The sequence below is a fragment of the Schistocerca americana genome, chromosome X, assembly GCF_021461395.2.
Source record: "Schistocerca americana isolate TAMUIC-IGC-003095 chromosome X, iqSchAmer2.1, whole genome shotgun sequence".
Lineage (NCBI taxonomy): Eukaryota > Metazoa > Arthropoda > Insecta > Orthoptera > Acrididae > Schistocerca > Schistocerca americana.
The window spans coordinates 141,953,457-141,974,395 of record NC_060130.1 but is presented as its reverse complement, the minus strand read 5'-3'; the positions used below and the strand labels follow the sequence as shown (position 1 = coordinate 141,974,395).

The window sequence follows — 20,939 nt, the reverse complement described above, 5'->3', positions numbered from 1 at the left end:
CAAGCACACCATTGATGCATCTGAATTATGTGAGGAAGTAAAGCATTTACAAGGAAAAGATACGACAATTATGGAAATTCTGTTAATATGATTCGCAGATTTGTTCAATCCTAATAGACAATTACCAGACCCACCTGTGACACAGCATAAAATTCCAGTGGGGGATAACCTCTGGTCTGCAACGAGCCATACAGAATACTGTACTTGCAGCTGATATTGGCAGAATTCAGCCATCAAAGTTGAGGATGGTGTTATTGAGGAAAGTGATACTCCATGACGTGCACCTGTGCCAAAGAACTCATCTGACAGTGTGAAGAAATACAGGTTTTGTTGCTATTACCAATATCTGAACACAAGAACGAGATGGATGCATAGCCTGTACTGAACATAACAGAAACACTGGAAAACCTTGGTCGGTGTAAATACTCCTTCATGATAGATTAAAGAGTGGATATCACCGTATTGAAGTGTTTGCAAAAGAATGGCCAAAGACTGCATTTGTCATTCCTTGGGGACACTACCAGTATCAACTAATGCCATTTGGGCTTAAGAGTGCACCAGCCATGTTGCAGATATTGTTGGATGGAGTACTACGGGAATTAAAACTATGTCAGTCTAGTTAGACAATACTGTTGTGTTTTCTGACACTCTAGAGGATGTGCAGTGACTGGATGAAGTCTTTAAGAGGTTGTGTTTGGTAAATTTACCATTAAATACTGAAATGTGCCATTTTGTGTCCACAGAGATAGAATATTTAGGTCATGTGATAGTCAAAATGGCATGGAGACTGGCCTAAGACTGATACATGTCCTCTGCAATTGCTTGCTGTCATAAGCAACAAACCAGCTTGTCACTTTTAGTCCTATGTAATTATTGCAGAAAAACTGTCAAGAGGTTTTGCTGACATGGTTAAACTATTGTCATTTGTTAAGAAAAAGGTGTGAAATCCCAGTGGACAACTGACTGGCCAGCCACATTTGAAAAACTGAAAGAAGGGCTAACAAATAATATGATATTAATATTGCCAAATTACAAAAACAAATGCATCTTATTCTGTGACACTAGTAACTGGGATCTGATGTAAAACGACTGTTCAGAAAATAACAATACTTTATTTTTTCAAACCTTATTATTAATTTTGGAAATTATTGACCCTTGTCCCCTTCAAAGTACTCCCCTCCCCTAGTCACACACTTTTCCCAGCAATGTCTCCATTTTAGTTGGTTGGTTTGGAGTATAAAGGGACCAAACTACAGGGTCATCAGTCCCTTTTTCCTGTCAGAAACGAGGTTCAATATAAAACAACACCCAATGTATGTTTGAGAAAGTAAAATGGGAAAAAGGAATGGGGAACCACACCTAAACAGAAAATGAATGGAAAGAACAAAAAACGGGGAAAACATACACCATAAGGAAAAGTAGGAGGAGGTATTAAAACCACAGAGCAGATGGTCTGGGCTGGCTGATCACAAGAATAAAAGAGGATGAGCCAGCCACTCTGCGACACACAAAAATGTCCACCCCAAAAAGACAAAGCAAGATGAACACATGTAGGGAAAAGACGAACACAAAGACAAACAAATGTAAAGAAAGGGTGACAAGAGTTAAAAATGGAGGGAGGGTGAAGGCTTCGGAGATAGGGCCAAATGCCCACCCTTAGATGGTACGATAAACCTCCCCCCCCCCCCCCCCCCCCCCTCACGAATAAAACGTAAAACTAAATCTGCTGTTGAGGCATTGTTGCCCAATACCGAAGGCAGGGTGCTGGGAAGATAAAAAATCCACCGCAGAGCAGCTAAAATTGAGCAGTCCAGCAATATGAAGATGACAGTCAGAAGGGACCCACAGCGACACTGAGGTGGGTCCTTGCTACGGACAAAGTAACCATGTGTTAACCATGTATGGCCAATGCGGAGCCGGCAAAGGACAACAGATTCTCTGCGAGTGGCTTGCATGGATCACCGCCACACATTCATTGTCTCCTTGATACCACGGAGTTTATTTGGTGTACACAGGGTGCACCATTCAGTATCCCCTATCGTGAAAACTTTGCTCTGGAAGGCCAATCTCCAGAGATGGTTTACTGGTGGCCTGTTTGGCCAGGTGGTCAGCAAGTTCATTGCCCGCTATCTCGACATGTCCTGGGGTCCAAATGAAGGTCACTGAGCGTCCTAGGGAAGCACTGGTTGAGAGCTTTTAGGCTCACGTCAACATCTAGTAGGTTCTTGCCGGGCTTTGGCACTGGAATGACAACACTTTCCCACCATTGCTATGGGAATTCACCATTGCTCCAAATGAGGTTGAAGACAGCAAGGAGGCAGCATTGGGAATCCAATGACAGATGTTTTAACATTTGCGAATGGATGTGATCTGGGCCAGGGGATGTATCAGGACAGTCGGCAAGGGCACTGAGAAATTTCCACTCGCTGAAGGGAGCATATAAGGCTCAGGGTGGTGTGGAGCAAAAGAGAGGTGTTGTCCCTCCACCCTCTGTTTGAGGAGACGAAAGGTGAAGTGGTAATTCTCTGATGCAGCAGATACAGCTATATATTTGGAAATTCCAGATACACCTGCTGGGTTCTGATAACCGTGAAGTCGGTGGAGCTTGGTCCAAACCTGGGAGGGAGAGGTTCATGTTCCAACAGTGAAGACATAGCGTTCCAAACACTCATGCTTCCTTCGCTTGATGAAGAGGCGAACCTGTGCTCGGGGCCATTTGAAGGCATTAAGGTTCCTCAGGGAGGGCTGACACTTATGACATTGGAAGGCCCACCTACAGTCTCTAATGGCCGCAACGATTTCCGGTGACCACCAAGGCACTGACTTCCGCTAGGGACAATTGGAGGAGCGAGGCATTGCTGATCAGCCTTGGGAAGTACTGATCTGGGCAAGTGTCGAGATGAGGGACACTGTGGTAGGGGTGGGAAGAGTTGAAAGTGGTCACTACCACACAAGTTGTTATGTGCTCTCCAGTGGATAGACTGGAGAAAGCCAAGACTGCAAACCCAGAGTTCAATGGCCGAATATGTGTCATATGCCACACTGAAATGTGTGGGGACACCTGTTTTTAGGAGGCAAAGTTCGAGGTGAGTTAGTAGGTCCTCAACATCTTTGCCACGGCATTAACCCCACCAAGGGTTATCGGCATTAAAATCACCCAGAAGAAGGGTGGGAGCGGGGAGTTGTGAAATGAGTGCAGCCAAACATGGGATGATACTTCACAATCTGGATGGAGGTAGATGCTACAGATGGTAATTTCCTTCATTGTCCTCACCCTGACAGCCACAGCTTCTAAAGGTGTCTGAAGAGCCACAGGTTCGTTACAGACAGAGGTATGGACGAAAATACAGAACAGTTTTTGTAGTACACCTGTTAGCCACGAAGGGTGGGGGTACGCATTGCTGGAAACCAGGTCTCTTTAAGGACAATGCAGAAAGCAGGTGTACTGCTTAAGAGTTAACGTAACTCAGCCAGGTGGGATAAAAAAACCACCGCAGTTCCACTGGAGAATGACGCTTTCTGTCATCTGGGGTGGCATGGAGTGACCAAGGAGGCAAATTTGGGCTCAGCATCACCTGTTGCCACTGGTTGAGTGTTGGCATTCAGTACCACTGCATCCGAGGCATTGGCGACATCTAGGTCCTTAGGCGATGCCAGAATCTCCACCTTGTTCTTGGATGCAGAGCCATGGAGGAGTGCTCGTGTAGGGGGCACTGGAAGCTCCTGTTCCTTAGTGGACCATTTCTTTGAAGTTTTGCCCTCTCGCTGCTCCTTAGGAGCTTGCTGGGAGGGCTTCTTGGAAGTACCTTCAGGGCCAGAGGAAGACCTTGAAGCCTTTCGATCGCAGCCAGTGGCTCTTTCAACCACTGGCTGGTGTCCACTGGACCACTGGGGGGGACTGTGGAAGGTAAAGTCCCAAGGGACCCTTTCCACATAAGAGGAGTCAGAGGAGGCCGTTGCTTCTCCAGCAGGGGGGAGGGAACCGATGTCCTGGCATTTTGGGGGGCAATGCTTCCAAAGTAGAAGCTTTGGGAGTAAAGGAAGAAGACGTGCCCCCAGCCAACTCGATGGGGGAGGAAGATGGGCGGCCCTGAGGGTCCACTGGAGCAACCTTAGATGATGGGGGTAAAACAGCATCATTGATGGCGATGCCGTCGCGGCGGCAGCATTAGAAGATAGCATGGGAACAGGGTATAGTCTTTCATATTTGATTACTTTTGAATACATTGTGGGTGTGAACAGTGATCAATGTGTTACAAATATTTACTATCAAAAACAGTCTTGATCACAATTTATTTATTACGGTGACTGCTTTCGACCACTACTGTGGTCATCTTCAGACCAATAAGTAAGAACCTCCTTCTGGTGGTAAATCACTGGTCTGGAGACGACAACAGTAGTGGTCGAAACCGGTCATCGTAATAAATAAATTGTGATCAAGACTGTTTTTGATAGTAAATATTTCATATTTGAGTTTAGCCTCATGGTAAGATAACCTGTCCACTGTCTTGTATTTCATAATTTTGCGCTCCTTTTGGAGTACCGGGCAGTTCGGTGAGCAAGGGGAGTGATGCTGTCCACAGTTCACACAGGTGGGAGGAGGCGCACATGGAGTATTCAGATGCAGCGAACGTCCGCAGTCTCTACATGTGGCACTGGAAGGGGACCGGGAGGAAAAGTTCCCAAATTTCCAGCATTTAAAGCACCGCATAGGGGTAGGGACATAGGGTTTGACGTCACATCAATACACCATCAGCTTGACCTTTTCAGGTAATGAATCACCCTCAAAGGCCAAGATGAAGGCATTGGTGGCAACTCTCTTGTCTTTGGGTCCCTAGCAAACACGCCAGACGAAATGAATACCCCACCGTTCTAAATTGGCACGTAGCTTGTCATCGGGCTGCAACAGGAGGTCGCGATGAAAAATAATTCCCTGGACCATATTGAGGCTTTTGTGGGGAGTGATCGAAACAGGAATATCACCCAACTTGTCACAGGCTAGTAATGCCTGCGACTGGGTTGAGGATGCTGTCTGAATCAAAACTGACCCACTGTGCATTTTGGACAGTGCTGTCACTTCCCCAAACTTATTCTCCAGGTGCTCAACAAAAAACAGAAGCTTCGTTTCTAGAAAGGAGTAATCATTAAGCAAACTAAGTAATGTGGCGAATAAGGATCCTGTCTCTCTGAAGCCCTATGTTCCTCCCAAGATGTTGCTAGGGAGGGGAATGATTTAGGGTCACACCTGTCAGCATTGTAATCAACCCTTCCTTTCTTAGAGACTGCTGGGGCCATTCACTCCCCAGCAAAAGATGACTTAGTCCGCTTAATTGCAGGTCATCTGCCCTGATGCCACCCACTCCAATCAGGGGCTCTTCCCACGGGTGCCGCCCAGCCACAGCAAAGGCCACCAGTCATGATGGCCCTTGCTGTGAGTCCGGTTGCCCCCTTAAGACGGGCATCTACTCCTTGGCATACGAGTGGAGTTTACAGCTCAGGCATCGGCAGTGCGATCCCTGTGTTGTCAGGGGGCTACCACCAAATGGGTAGATGATGGCTCCACCACAATGGACTGGCTACCGGGCTGGATATTGTGTGCAGAGAAGTCCAATATTGTTATGGGGGCGAAAGAGGACAGGACACAACGGAAGAAGATGACATAACCCGGAAAGTGTCCTCCCCCAAATAATTGAATTGCAGGTGGAGATGCAAAGCCATGATAACAAGAGGTACAGGAGACTGAATCTAAGGGCACTATGGACAACCCGTGCACCACCTAAGGTGTCCTTCCCCATACGGCCAGCACTTCTGTGGAATTTGGAAAGTGGTAGGTCAATCCATAAAATGGGACCTGCACTTATAGGGCCGAAATGTGTGAAACTCCTTTTAGTCGCCTCTTACGACAGACAGGCAGGAATACCTTGGGCCTATTCTAAACCCCAAACCCGCAGGGGGGGGGGTCACCATTTTGCATAGCTCTCCTTGATAGCTTTGAGATATCCTTTAAGTAAGCAGAAAATATTGTTATATTTGAAGAATGAAAGGGATTTAAAAAGAGAGGTTTCAACCTTGTTGATGGGGTACACACATCAAGTGAATGGTTTACTCCTGCTGCTGATGTTTAACATAGTATCTTAAGAAATATTTTCTTACAGGTCTATGACGAATTTGCTTTGATGCCATTCGACACTCTGAAAATAGCCTCTGGTGAGTCAGGAGAACACAGGAGGAGAGTCACTGATTTTTAGCACAAAGCTGACAAACTGACAAAGCTGAGTGTTCAGGCACATTGTTGTGGTGCAAGAACCATGAATTGTCTCACCACAAGTATTTTCTCTTTCTGCAAATTTTTCAAGTAGCTGTTGCAAAATGCCTTGATAGCCTACAGGGTTCACTGTTTCACCTTTTCTGAACAGCAGCATCAGTTGAAGTGGAAGGGCTTCCTGGTGAAGGATCATGTTCAACTGACTGACAACCACTTAAGTTTTCCTAGTTTCATGTAAAATTTTACATTTCATCACAGTTCCAGAGAACAGCACATTTAAGAAATAGCCATTAACACTGAAACACATTGCACTTAAATAACAATATCATGAAAATAAAAAAGATATGAACATTCCAAAGACATGTGGCTACAAAGGAGGTGATGCACAAGGTAGTGCTGTCAACTGCATGTTACTAAATATCTCCATTGGCACATAACTCAAAATGTTCGGTTATTTTCTCTACAGACTTTGTGTTCTTGGTTAGGATATAAATTGCACAAAACGCCCAGTAGCATATGCATCAAGGCAGTTGAATAAAGCCTTACAAAATTACTCAGCCACGGAGAAAGACATGCTAAGTCTCATATGGTATTATCTACTTCCTTCATTACCTGTACAGTACAAAATTTAAAGTTGTATCAGATCATGTGGTGTTAAAGTGGTTATTAGAATTGAAGAATACTTCAAGCAGATCAACTCGTTGGGCACTACGGTTGACTGAGTTTGATTACGAGGTAGTACACAAACCTGGCATGACACATAGTAATGCCGATGGCTTGAGCGGAAAGACTGGGGTCATAAAAGTGCTTAGTAAAGCCCTGCAAGGTGGCAAGAGGAGCAGACTTCTGATGCCGACTGCCAGTTATTTAGTACAAAGCTGTATTTTGTGAAGGACAACAGGCTGTTGTGTAGAATGATGAAGTTTGGGTTATGCGTTATGGTACCCACATCTTTGAAGGACAAAGTATTGAAGGAAGCTCAAGATTGTGTGTCAGCAAATCGTGGAGGGCACAGGACAAATGATCGTCTAATAGCTGAGCAATATTGGTAGAGGACACGGAGACAGGACATTGACCAGCATGTGAATAATTGCGTACCACTTGTACAACATATTGATCTCAGTCATCATTGCATACTGCTGTCACTGGAAATGGTGGGAATGGGTATTTTGGGTCCATTCAACCCAACACCACAGGGAAATTGCTATGTGTTAAGCATCATAGACCACCTTTCGTGTTATGTGGAGACAGCTGCGATCCCGAATAAACAAGCAAGTTGGTGGCACAGGCAATGGTAAACAACTGGTTATTGCAGTTTCGCGTTATCAACACAAGTACAGATGAGAGCACCAACTTCATATCCAAATTAATTAAGCTGTTGTACAAACTGCAAATCCAAAACCTAAGAACTAGTCCATTCTGCCATAAAATGGAAGAATGGAACATATCTCACATTGTCAGTAACATGTTGTTATGTGAACAGCCATCACAACAACTGGGATATTTCCCTACCTTATGTCATAGCTGCGTACAATTCTAAAGGACATGACACCTTTGGGGTTTCGTGGTACAAAGTGGTATACAGTAGAAATACATCTCCGCCTTTAAAAGTGGTTAAGCCCAAAGTTGAGAAAAACAGAGATTTGACGAAGTAGTTTGTGAAGATATTATGAGATGTATGGAAATGTGTGAAAACAGTGTGCGACATTATCTAAAGGTTTTCTGCTACTGAGTAGTTGCTTTCAAGACAGCATCCCATACAAGCAAACTAGTTGCGACTTTACCTGCTGTTGCTCATGCCACAGGTAATTGGGCAATGCAAGAATCTCCTTAAAAAAGTATAGATCAGTAATGTCGTAGAGCAATGAGGAGGAGTGCAGTAGCCACCAGAAAGATCGTGGGAGGCGCACATCAGCACGGCGTGTCACGGACAGTAGATGCCGCAAGTAAAGTCCCGTCCACCAGAGGGCACGCGAGAATTCGGCCACGCCCTCTGCCAGCGGAACAACAACAACAACAACTCAGGCAGCACGGGCCGTGCCCAGTCAGTTTTACATCGGACATGCCTAGCAGACAGTTCCCGGTCTACACTATGTGAAGTGCGACGGACAATGTGAATCGTGTTAATACAAGGGCTTAAGGTTACATTTATGGTATGGTATATTATATGAAACTAGAAAGGTAAAAATACTTTTTCATTTTAAATGCTTCTTACCCAATCTAATAAACAAGACAGAAGCAATAAATGTAAAAAAATAATAAAAATAATTTGTGCACTAACAGGTTAAATGCTCATTAATTCCTGACTGCCTAGTCCATATCATTATAAATTAATGAGCTGTGCACTGATCTGCCCACACTGCCAGGCTCACCGGCTGGTAAGGTGGTCACTGTTACTGATCACTCAGTGTACAAAACAGTTTTCACACTGTCTGCTTTTCACTTAGGCAGCATGTGATCAACATGCTGACTTCTATACTGTCTGATTGGTGTACGGTGTGTAAGATAGTTGCCCTGTTGTACTTACGTCAAAGTCGGTGTTATGAATTAAGTCAGAGAAGAACTGAGCTCTCGAATGGGATGTATCACACACGAAAGCAGCAAATGGGATAACAGAAGACACAATTTTTCCATAACTTCTACGACATAATTTATGCAGCCACAGAGTCCACTTATTTTGCAGTTATTCTGAGCACTAGACATTTTCATTTGTGTGGATACACTATGTTTCTTTGCACTGTCATTAAACATTAGCTAGTTGTTGCTATGTGTGCAACACTGTCACTGGATTTATGCATTGCTTATTTTTGAATTGTATTTCTCCTTATCATGTACATGTTGCAACAACGTACAATATTTCACAATCGTTTATGACTGTAGTAACTTATCATTAGGAGAAACTGCTCTACATGATGTGATATTTATAGGAGTTAAATTACATGGTGTCAACATTACAGGTGATGAAAAAGTCTCATCAAATTACAGTGAAGTATTATATTTGAAAATGAAATGCTGCAAGATTTTGTAATATATCTTATATCAGAAATAAACAGCAATTCTAACACATCAGTGGGCTACTGAACATATAGCAGTAGTATTTTTCTTACCTCATACTGAACTTTTTGGGACTTCAATTGAGAACGCTGGTCCACATTAAAACAAGCAACATCTTCATTGGATGAAGAAGTTTTGTTGTCCTTACTGATGTGCTGATCAGACATCGTTGTCCCATCGTTTTCTCTTAATGTTTCGCTTACGTCAGGTATTTTGTTTCCCATGATCTCTGTATCTACTTTTCTCCACTTAAATACTGATGTAAAGGGGGTCTTCTGTACCATGGGGGTTGTCGCATCTGTCAATAATTTACTATCTGTATCTTCACAAGTCCTCTTTGTTTTCATCGAGTCATCAATTTGTCCTGATAAGCTGTCATGCATTCCAATCAGTTTGAAGGGTTTCTCAAGTTCTTCTGACATGCTACTGTTTGTGCCTGTTCCACTATCAAACTGAGTTTCTGAGTTACTACGCTGGGATGCTTGAGTTTCTAAATTACTTGACTGGGATGTAAACTGACTGCTGGGCTGAGTTAAAGAATCCTCTAAGTCAACATCACACTGGACCATTTCTCTGCTTTTCAAGGCAAAAAAAGCAGAGTTGCTCATCTCCACTGGATCCGAAACATCACTTAGTTTCCCCCGCTCATCTGTACACAGAGATTTCTCACTCACTGCTGAATAAAACTGCAGGACACTGTCAGATGGTGGATTGTTTTTATCTTCAGATGAGTCTTTCTGTGCAGTTTCAGTCGTATCACTATTACAGTCAAGATTGTTGGACGTAAAATACCTAAAAAGAGAATTCAAAATCAAGTCACAAAATTTGAATGCTGTTGCAATTTATTACATACATGTAAATTGAAAAAGGACAACCATGGGAGCTTTTGACTTTGTATTCTGAATGAAGGAAGGAATGAAATCCAGCTCACTTTTTTGCTATCCTGAATAATGCGGCGACACTGTGCATGCATCTGTTTATAATGAATGCAGTTTACCATTATAGGATGACAGTTAAAAATGCAGAGAGTAGACCTCCGCACGTGAATTGCGTCGCAGCATGCCTCAGTCCACCAAGGGACCGGGACATGGTGTGGTAAAAAGGAAGTGTGGGGAATGGAGTATTGTGCAGCGGTAAGGATAATGTTTGTAAGATAGTCCACCTGGTCATCACAACTGGGGAAATTGTGTTTGTCGAAGGTCAACAGGAAGGAGTAAAGCCACCAGTAGGCCTGAGCAAGCTGCCATTTGCGTGTGCGCGCAGGTGGGGTAGGAGTCAGCAAACGCATAGCACACGGGAAACGGTCGCTCGAGTACATGTCAGGAAGAAAGGACCACTCGAGACAATGGGCAAGCTGGGCAGTGCAGAAGGATAGGTCCAAATTGGAATAGGTGTGCGAGGAGTCAGAATGGAATGTAGGTGCTCCTGTGTTAAGGCAGAAGAGATTAAGTTCATTAAGAAGGTCAGCCATGAGGGCACCTCTCTGACAGGTTATGGGAGAACCCCAAAGGGAATGGTGTGCATGAAAGTCATCGAGCAGCAGAAACGGGTGAGGTAGCTGCCCAGTAAGTTGGAGGAAGTTTGCCCTGGTGACATTGACAGACGGAGGGATATAATTAGTACAAAGGGAAAACATCAGGTGAGGAAGGAAAAGGCGAACTGCAACAGCTTGAAGAAAGGTGGTCAGCGAGATGGGCTGACTATGAACGTCATCCTGAATGAGCAGCACGACGCCCCCATGAGATGGAATGCTGATCTCAGAGGGAAGGTCAGGAGGCAGAGGCAGAGGCTGAGGCTGATTCACAGATCCTCTTCGATAGTGTCGCCAGGTGATACCCTCATCCAGCCGACCTCCACGTCACCGGTGCGCACCACCAACTGTTTTTCTGCGTTGGATCCGCAGATCGACAGTACAAGAAAGCCGATGCTTCTGTGAACGCCATGGAGCAGGATCCTCCTGCCTCTTGGCTTGGTAAGCACTCATAATTTATAACATTGATGAAGGACAGCGATCTTATTGTGATAAAATTATATAAAAGCAGTCTTGATTGTAACCAATGTTAGCTTCTGACTAGTTTGTGATAACAATAAGTTCGCTGTTCTCTGACAATGTTATATAAAATTATGAATGCTTTACCAAGTCAGGTTTTGGTAGAATTGAAAATAATTAGAGGAGTCAGGTGCCATCGTCATTGTGGCAAAACAAGTGCTGTATCATTTGAGAGATACAGAGGCGAGTGAGTGTGCCGGAACTTACCTCAGTTCACTGCTACTATCACAATGCATCTTTGCGTAGCACCTACGTACCGCACCATAATTTAAGAATGAAATTCAAAGTTAAAGTTGCTTTTCCAAACTTTGTCAGCATGTGCTTTAGTATGTTAATGTTTAAACTGTCAAATCTCAGGTTGATCAGATAAATATCTTTTGCCAAATACATGTTTTTAAGAAAAAAATAAGTGTCACTAAACAATAAAGCTGGGATGCCAAAAATTGGTCATAATGTGCAGATGTACGTCAAAATTAACTGGCACAAGTTTCAATGTGATTAAAGCAATATTTTGGTCATAATCTATGTTTTAAGAAAAATTGAAGGCGCTAAATATTAGACTTAGAAATATGAAAATCTGTATGAAGCTTTAGTTAAACACAAAAATAGTAACTATGTGACCCCACTGATTTACCTCTAATAGTTTTTGAGTAATTTACTGAAAACTAAATTTGGAACAAAAACATCCTTATTTGTAGTAGATTAAGTATCTGTTATATTAATGTTACAAAGTTCTGATTACAGCATGTGATGAAACCTATTAAATAATAGAGCTATAAAACGTTTCAACACCTTGATGTTCATAACAACTGAAACAAGGTCTCTTATTAAAGTTCTGTCAGTTTCATTCTAAAAATTCTAGATGGCAAAGTTTATATGTAGGCAAGCCAATTCGTTTCCTGCGAATATAGCCATCTTAACTACATTCACACAAAAATTATGAAAATTCAAAATTAATACACAACAGTGTTATAAAATATTGTGTCCAAGTAAGCAGCTGTTTAGAGGCTACTACCAGGGGCATAGAGCAGATGACAGCAGCTGTTCCCTTGGCTGTTCACTGCGCCCATATATAAATACAGCCTGATAGGCAAGGCTTCACTTCACATCCAGCTACCGTACGATCTGCATCAGTCAAATGCCTGAGTATGCACTGTCTTGGATGACGTCACAGACAGGCTGTTAATAAACGCTCATTTTCAATAATAATAGAAAGTGAATTCGTGAGGACTGTACACTGTCCCGGATCGATTAGATTTGTGAAAGGACTTCACTTCGCACCCAGCTACCTTATGGTCTATGTCAGTCAAACGCTGGAGTACGCGATGCCTCGGATGACGTCACAACCAGACTGTAACTAAACTCATGTTTTCAGTACAGATAGGAAGTGAAATCACGAGGACTGTACACCATCTTGGATTGCTTAGATTTTGCAGTAGTTACTGCTAGTGTGCCGCGCATAATGTTAACAAATCCGCGTGGCAAGTGGTGACAATTATTTTTCACTTCTGTGACGAGCAGTTATTTAGATTATCATAAATAACAGGGCGAAAGACCATTTAATGGTAGACATTTATTAATAGTATAATTGTCAGGAATATTACTATGTTTTGTGTGTGAAAGTAGATCAAGCATATGTATCAATTAGAACTCAAAATATTCATTTATAATCATAGTTCCTGCTCTCTTTTTTCTTTTACAGCATTTTGAAACTGGAACTTTACTTAGAATCACCCTGTACTTTAGGAGTAATGGAGACTATTCAATGAAAAGCCGAGTTGTTGAGAGGCACACACATAAAAGAAAGAAAACTTGCCAGCTTTCTGAGTAATCTTTTCTCAAGCTAGAGGACACACCCAAGCATGCACGCATGCGCAAATACACAAGCACACGCACACACATGCACAAATAATTAAATTTACCTGCTTCTTATAACTTGGACACCAGCTTCCACATTTCTTTTAAATAATTTAATCCTTTTACAGGATATGACTTCCCTTTCAATGTTGCAGATATTTTGAATTTGTTCTCTGTTAATGCTCAAAGCAAAAGGATTTCGTGCCTTTCTTTGAGTCAAAACAGGTGAAAGAGCATCAGGGAGTTTAGGTTTTCTCCGCGGTGATACACAATGATTCTCTTTCTGGCTATCATCAATACACTGCTTCTTCGGATGAGGCTCTTCTTCAGATGATCTGTCATCTAAAATAAATTAGTGAAGGGTAAAAACTTAGTGTTGACTATTAGAAAATACTTTTTGTGATTTATGAAGCCTAGTAAGTTCATTTAAAAACTTACCATCTATTATCTCTGAATCGTCCTTTAAACGAGGTGATGCATTCAATTTCTTTGCGCCATATAAGGCCTGCAGCTCTCCTGACGTATGTATATCCTTTCCTGTATCAGCTAAAATGTAAACAAAGTGAACATAAATAACTCATATATTTATATCTTTTTGGTAAAATGAGGACATGCTGAAATATCTATGAATTTTTTATGTGAAAACTCTTAAAAGATTTTTAAATAAAACAAATGTTATTAACATTACACATCTTTATTCTTCATGTCTACATATTTGCAACACTCTGTAACTAGAGGCCTCCAAATGTGTAACATAACTCTATGTGGTACGTGAGAAACAGTGTGCTGTAGTTGAGTTCGTCCACACATAGAGCACTCTCTGCTTCAGCATGGCAATACCAGACCACACATAAGTGCTGCAACATCTGCAACAATCTGACTGTAATCTACCTCCTCTATATAGTCCCAACCTGACCCCATCCGATTTACATCTGTTTCCAAAACTTAAAGAACACCTTCGAGGACTTCACTTTGATAGTGATGAAGCAGTGCAAGAAAATGTTCGGTTGTGACTATCAACGAAGTCAAACATTCTACAGCGACAGTATCAACAAACTGGTGTCTCACTGGGAGCAATGTGTTAGTCACCAGGACGACTATGTTGAGAAATAAATGACAGAAAGAATAAAGATGTAGAATGTTGATAATGCATGTTTTATTTAAAAAGCTTTAAGTGTTTTCACATAAACAATTCAGTGGCATTACTTTTCAGTGTGCCCTTGTAATAAAGATGCATACAAGGTAATTAATTTCTAGGCTGTTGTGGAATTTGGCATAAAAACTGCATGATACTGGAACAAAAAACCTTAAATTTGTGATACATATTTCTCCTTTTATTAGATGATAATTATATATATAAATAATTATAAAATAAAATTAATTTTTCCTGAGAAGTTCATAATTATGGTATCATTTCCTAAGTTACACATGTCACAAACTCCAAAGGTCAATTCTTATTGATTAAACTGTTCATCAATCATTATCTCCTGCCATTAAGGACACTTGTGTCATTTAAAGTAGAGTTGCTGCTTGTGATTTACATACAACTGTTATGTATCTAATTGTATTTAAATGAAGGTACTAGTTTTTAGTAACAAAAGCATATTGCACAGAAACTGGGGATGTACTTAACAGCCAATCCACAAAGTCAAAGGTCCATACAATTTAAGAAAGTGGCAGCACAAATGTGTGAGAGGTTAATGAGCATGTTCTTCATATCCGAGTACAGAAAGCCTCAGGTTTGTGGACTTTTTAGACAGTCAAATCCATCGCTTTCTATTATGAGAAAAATTCATGGCAATTAATTCTTTAGATCTACAAGAAATGTATTTTTCATCCGCACTCCTTGCTCACTTTAGTAGCACAGGCAGGATTCAAATTGAACCATGTTCAGTTGCTGAGGTATAAAGTTAAAATCCCTGTTTGTTATCATCGCATTAAACAAGACAAACAGCTGACATGGTTATCTGCAGAATAAAGTTACCTTCTACATCTAATGTAACCAGAAAAATGTTTGCCATGGTTGCGTTAGTTTCACTAACCATAAGTTATATCCTCCACTTCCAGTTCAATTAACTCCAACACAAAAAAGACTGTCTTCTTCGACAATGTGGTAATGACATGTCAAGGAATACCATATTATGCCACAAATCTTATTTGCATGTATATCAGATTGCTCATTTCCAGGGACCATTGTGTGTCAGTAAGCAAGGAAAGGATGTGGCAGTAACATCAAATTCAACAGATTATTTGTAATATTGGATCATGCAGCTCCATGCCCTGCTGATGCCAGTATTTTAAGATAATGTGTGTTATCTCTGAGAACTGAAGGGCACTGCTAGAGTGGTACAATGAAAATACTCAGTGAGAAACTGGAAAACAACATGTCACAGGAATTATGTAACACAAAATGTTAAAACAAAGACATAACACAGGAATCGCTCAGGGGGGGGGGGGGGGGGGGGGAAGTACACAAGAACACTAAGTTTTACTGTGGCCTCCTCCTTTTGATACAAACATAAACATGAATTACTTTCCAAGTTTTAAGTAAAATGTGGAACACATCATGATAAGTTACTTTAAATGTTTGATAATCTTATCAATTTACTGCTAAGTAGCTGTATCAATCTATAAAATTTCTGTCTTCAAAATGTGTCAGTGTTGAAATTATAAACCCATCTAAGTCTACATGTAATGAGACTTGCATGCCAGTACTTGCTTCATTTCTTGATTTGTGGATTCAAACCATATAGCCTCCCATAAACTGAGAAGGAAAACTGTTATACCATTAGACAGATATACTACATTACTGCCAATGTTCTTCCTCCCATCACCAACTAAACCCCCTGTATGCGCACATGGCAAAATTTTGCAGTAAGACTATCATGTGAGCACAGATTTATGCTATGAGCATTATTCAAAATGTTGTTAGATCACTTTTCAACAAACATTCCTGTAATTAATTTGGTATATACATGGAAAAAACACAACTGCTTAAATTTGCTGACTACTATGGAGCTCAAGTTATGCTTACTTATAACAATCCTTTTGGGTTTCACTTGTGTATCTGTTTTCTTAGTTTGCACTGGCAGCAATTCATTGATGCTCAAAACAGAAGCAGATGTCCAGATGCTGGGCTGACTTTTATCTGCTGGCTGTCTAGTGGAAAATGAATGCTGAAAGCATGAAGCAAAAACAATACATAACATAAAATCTTCTTTGAAATAGGACATGTAAGCTCTTTGTCACATACAGATCAGTTATTATGTAATTATACTCTAACAACATTTATTCTTTTCCCAGTCACAAAATATCTAGCTTTTTTTGCGTTGGTCTAACAAACCTCAAAACTTCTCTGTCACAACTGCACAATGAGGTCTATATGCAGCATGAATCTCTCCAAATTAATCTCTAATATAAAACAATGACTTCATAAAATTTTATGTCTACCATTTCCACTTACTGTATATTAAAACATAAAACAGAAACGTTGTGTCCCAGCTGTGTTGTCATGTGATAGACACAACTTTTGACACTGCGTCACTACTCTCTGAATTAGAAACAGGAGAAACATTTACGACTAGAGATAGTAGAACACATTTTACCTACTACAAAATATACATCAGATCTGGAAATAAAAAACTATGTTTCTGTTGTGACTCGCCGATCTTTCAAAGTGCCGCCGCGCAGTTATGCGCGTCCTCTACATGCGGCGCTGTCTGCCAGCCATGCTGCAGCAGCGCCACCTAAGTGGCCAGCCAGTGAGCAGCCGCTAGACTCGGACTCAGTTATGCTTTGGCTGTTAAAGTGACACTCTTCTTACTCTGTTTACTTTATCTGTGACTTCCATGTACTGCGTCGTCCTTGAAATACATTTGGTCAACTTGAAGTTATAACAGTTTCCTACCACCCATTCTCTAAATTTAATCCCCACTACTGTTATCATTTGCATATGCATCTCCTATGAGAAATAATTTCATATAACATTGTTGGAGAACAGCAATCTTTATTGTCGTAAAATTATTTAAAAACCATCTTGATTGCAGCCGATGTTAACTTCTGACTGGTTTCAGCCTTTTAATTACAGAATGTCATCATCAGAGTTTGCACTGTAATAACAAAAGTAAAAGTGCTATGTTACATAAAGGAGCCAATGATGTAAAAGTGTACTCTAAAACAGTGCACCATTACCCATCTGGATGATGTGCCTGACTCGCTGTGGAGGTCTCTGTCACAGAAACTGATGCTGATGGCTAAGCAGCCACAAGGGTGCTCCAGAGCCTAACGCATCGCCGTCAACCAATGGGGAACGAATTGCGTATTGTTTTGAGTCTTCATTTTTAAATATTTATCTTTTAAATTTAACTAACAAGAAACAAGTTTATACCCATTTATGGTTCATGTCTATGTTACTTGACTTAATGACATTTTAAAAGATTTTTATATATTTGAGGAGAATTATAGTGTGAAAAACAGTTATGAGTTAGCAACAAATATCTTTAATGTAGATATTCCACCAGGAGCTTGGTTTGCCTCACTAGATATAAAAAACATATGTACTAATATTCCAGCAGCAGAGACCATCGAAATTATCACAAACAACTTAGTCAAGCATTACCTGATGAACTGTGAAGAAATTTCTGAAATAACAACACCGTTGAAAACCACTTTCAATTTTAATAGTTTTACACTTAACAGTAAATTTTTGCACTCAGAGGGATGACAGCTATTTTTGTCAACAACATTGAAAAAAAAATTTTTTTTGACGACAAACCACACATACGTAATAAAGTCACTTATTACAAATGTTATGTAGATGACACGTTATTGCCATTAATGGCTCTGAATAAGATCTTAACTTTGTAATGAGTTCTCCGAGTAATTTGCATCCAAATTTTATATTCACAATAGAACATGAAACACAAAGAACCATTGACTTTTTAGATCTGACTTTTTCTAATAGAAATGGAAAATACTTGTTTAGCATTTTCAGGAAACCAACAATGACTGATGGCATTATTAATGCTAATTTGTGCCACCCCATGAAATAAGAGAGCTTTCTTCTTAACCATGTTGAATAGAATGGTTGGTTGGTTGGTTGTTTGGGGGAAGAGACCAAACAGCGAGGTTATCGGTCTCATAGGATTAGGGAAGGATGAGGAAGGAAGTCGGCCGTGCCCTTTCAAAGGAACCATCCCGGCATTTGCCTGGAGTGATTTAGGGAAATCACGGAAAACCTAAAGCAGGATGGCCGGACGCGGGATTGAACCGTCGTCCTTCCGAATGCGAGTCCAGTGTGCTAACCACTGTGCCACCTCACTCGGTTGAGTAGAATGATCAAACTTCATTTATCTACCAATCAAATACAGAAAGAAATCGAATTTTTAAAACAAACTGTATCTGCTAGCAACTAATTCTAGAATAGTTGATGATCTTTTCCAAAATCTATGATCAAAACAACCACGTGCTCCTACAAAACAGACATTTTCTAAAATGATATATATGGGAACAGTATCTAACAGAATAAACAGACTCTTTATAAATTCTACTTTTACCATTGCTTTTTCAACCACGAGCATGCTTTTCAATAAATTCAAACACATTATAGGCAAATCTGATAAACAATACTGTGGATCAGAAGTGTATAAGTTAACTTGTAACAAAATATATATTGGCCAGACTGGTTGCAATTTTAAAACTTGCTTCAAAGAACACATCTCAGGTACATCATGAGACAAATCGGTTTTTGGGCAACACCTTACTTACTAACAGTAAATATTCAGAAGGTGACATCATGAATAATCTTCATGTAATAAACACCAGCCCTTAAGGTTTACTTTTAAATATGTTGGAACAATTAGAAATTTTTTTCACTATAGGAAAATCTTGCTAGCTCTGTTAAACAAACAGTTAGATTTTCATGAAAAAGTCCTTTTTGAATTATATGAAGACATCTTTTGAAATACAGGATACTTGCTCCTCCAATTATCTACAGTTCTATTTGATTTTGAAGCTTCTATGTTACAGTCATTTATGATTTTTAGTGTCAAATAGACAATAAATCTTATAAATATACCTCATTACTCTAATAGTTGTGACTCTCTCCTGATACACGATATGGAACAATCGCAAAAATATTACTTTATAATACCAGCAATGTCAACGATTTTACAAATGACATGGATAAGATTGTAACATAATATCTACGTTTTTAATGCTCTTCTTATGATATATTTTTATTCTAAGCTCCAAACGATTCTAAATTATTTGTAACAAATAGTTTCATCTTGTGAACAGTGATGTATTGCAAATTATCCACAATAATATAATGTGGCTAAACTGGTGCCACTTCCGTGAACAATGCCCCTTTTATCTTTGGTAAGTGACATCAACTGTATTTTTATGATTATATAACTGTCTACTAATACACAAAAATCAATATGTATAATTTTCATATTAATATGCCACACATCTGGTTTTATTATGAATAAATAGCAGCAGCTATAGAATTAATGATATTTCAGTGCTACTTATATCCTCCAGACACTACTCTGGACCCCAGTTAACGAATTACACTAAATTTTAATGCATTTTATCAGGCTGGCTGTAACGTAGATTATGAACCATAATAAATATAAACTCATTTCTTGGCTAGTTGAATTTAAAAGATAAATATTTAAAAATGAAGACTCAAAACGATATATTTAAGATATTGCTTATTGGCTCATGGCGATGCCTTAGGTTCTAGACAACCCTCTCTATACCTTATATAACTTGTGGCTGCTTAGTCATCAGCATCAGTTACAGTGACTGAGACCTCCATAGCAAGTCAGGCGCTTCGCCATCATCCAGATGGGTAATGATGTTTCATTTGGGAGAACACTTTTACATCATTGGCTTCTCTATGTAATATAGCACTTTTACTTTTGTTATTACAGTGCAAACTCTGATGACAGCCCATAATTAAAAGGCTGAATCTGGTCAGAAGTTAATATCGTCTGTGGTCAAGGCTGTTTTTAAATAATTCTGTGAGAAACAAGATGACGGCTGGTCAATATGTGAGGACTGATTGTATCGCAACCAGCCGTGTGTTTTTAAAATGCCTTTATTCAATGCAGCCAGTGTCGGCGCTACACTGCACTGTCATCAGGCCCTATGTACATCAATATGACAACAACATTAGTCATACAAGAAACACAAAAACAATGTCATAATAAATGCTATCTAATACTCTTCCTACTCTTCAATTAATAAACATAATGATTCCACAAAATATTTACCACATTATCATTACATGAAAAAAAATTCATACATGAATCATAATTAGTTCTGTCCACTAATTGAATTAATTATAAATCTCATACAGCTAGAACATGCATCTACTGCTTGATAAGAGTAGCCAGTCATTGAATACATTAACCTACAACAGGATGTCCTAGTAATAGTTGTGAATTCAAACACATCACAAACTAAGACTGTCACTCAGTGACATTAGTAAATAGTATACACTGAGTACCCAAGCCAACCAAAATGAACTTGTACAAAATATCTCACCATCATTATATCCACAGTAGCAATCATAAGTTAGTCGAAAAGGCATAGACTGTATTATAAAGTTCTACTATCTGTGTTTGACACAGGTAAACAAGCATAAGTATAAAGCTCTAACAACAGCAAAGATTACAAATTCTCAAGTGTTGCCCTCTTGTCCAT

The 20,939-nt window shown here is 40.1% G+C and overlaps 1 protein-coding gene across 2 annotated transcripts in view; it reads right to left on the bottom strand.

Annotated features, from left to right (window-relative positions):
- Nucleotides 1-20,939, bottom strand: part of LOC124555309 (exonuclease 1) — a 149,478-nt gene that overhangs the window by 27,579 nt on the left and 100,960 nt on the right. For both annotated transcript variants that reach the window (XM_047129183.1, XM_047129184.1), the window contains 4 exons: nt 16,261-16,402; nt 13,665-13,772; nt 13,292-13,568; nt 9,373-10,111 (listed from right to left, as the gene is read on the bottom strand). In XM_047129183.1, coding sequence (XP_046985139.1) covers nt 9,373-10,111; nt 13,292-13,568; nt 13,665-13,772; nt 16,261-16,402 — 1,266 coding nt within the window. The remainder of the gene's footprint in view (nt 1-9,372; nt 10,112-13,291; nt 13,569-13,664; nt 13,773-16,260; nt 16,403-20,939) is intronic.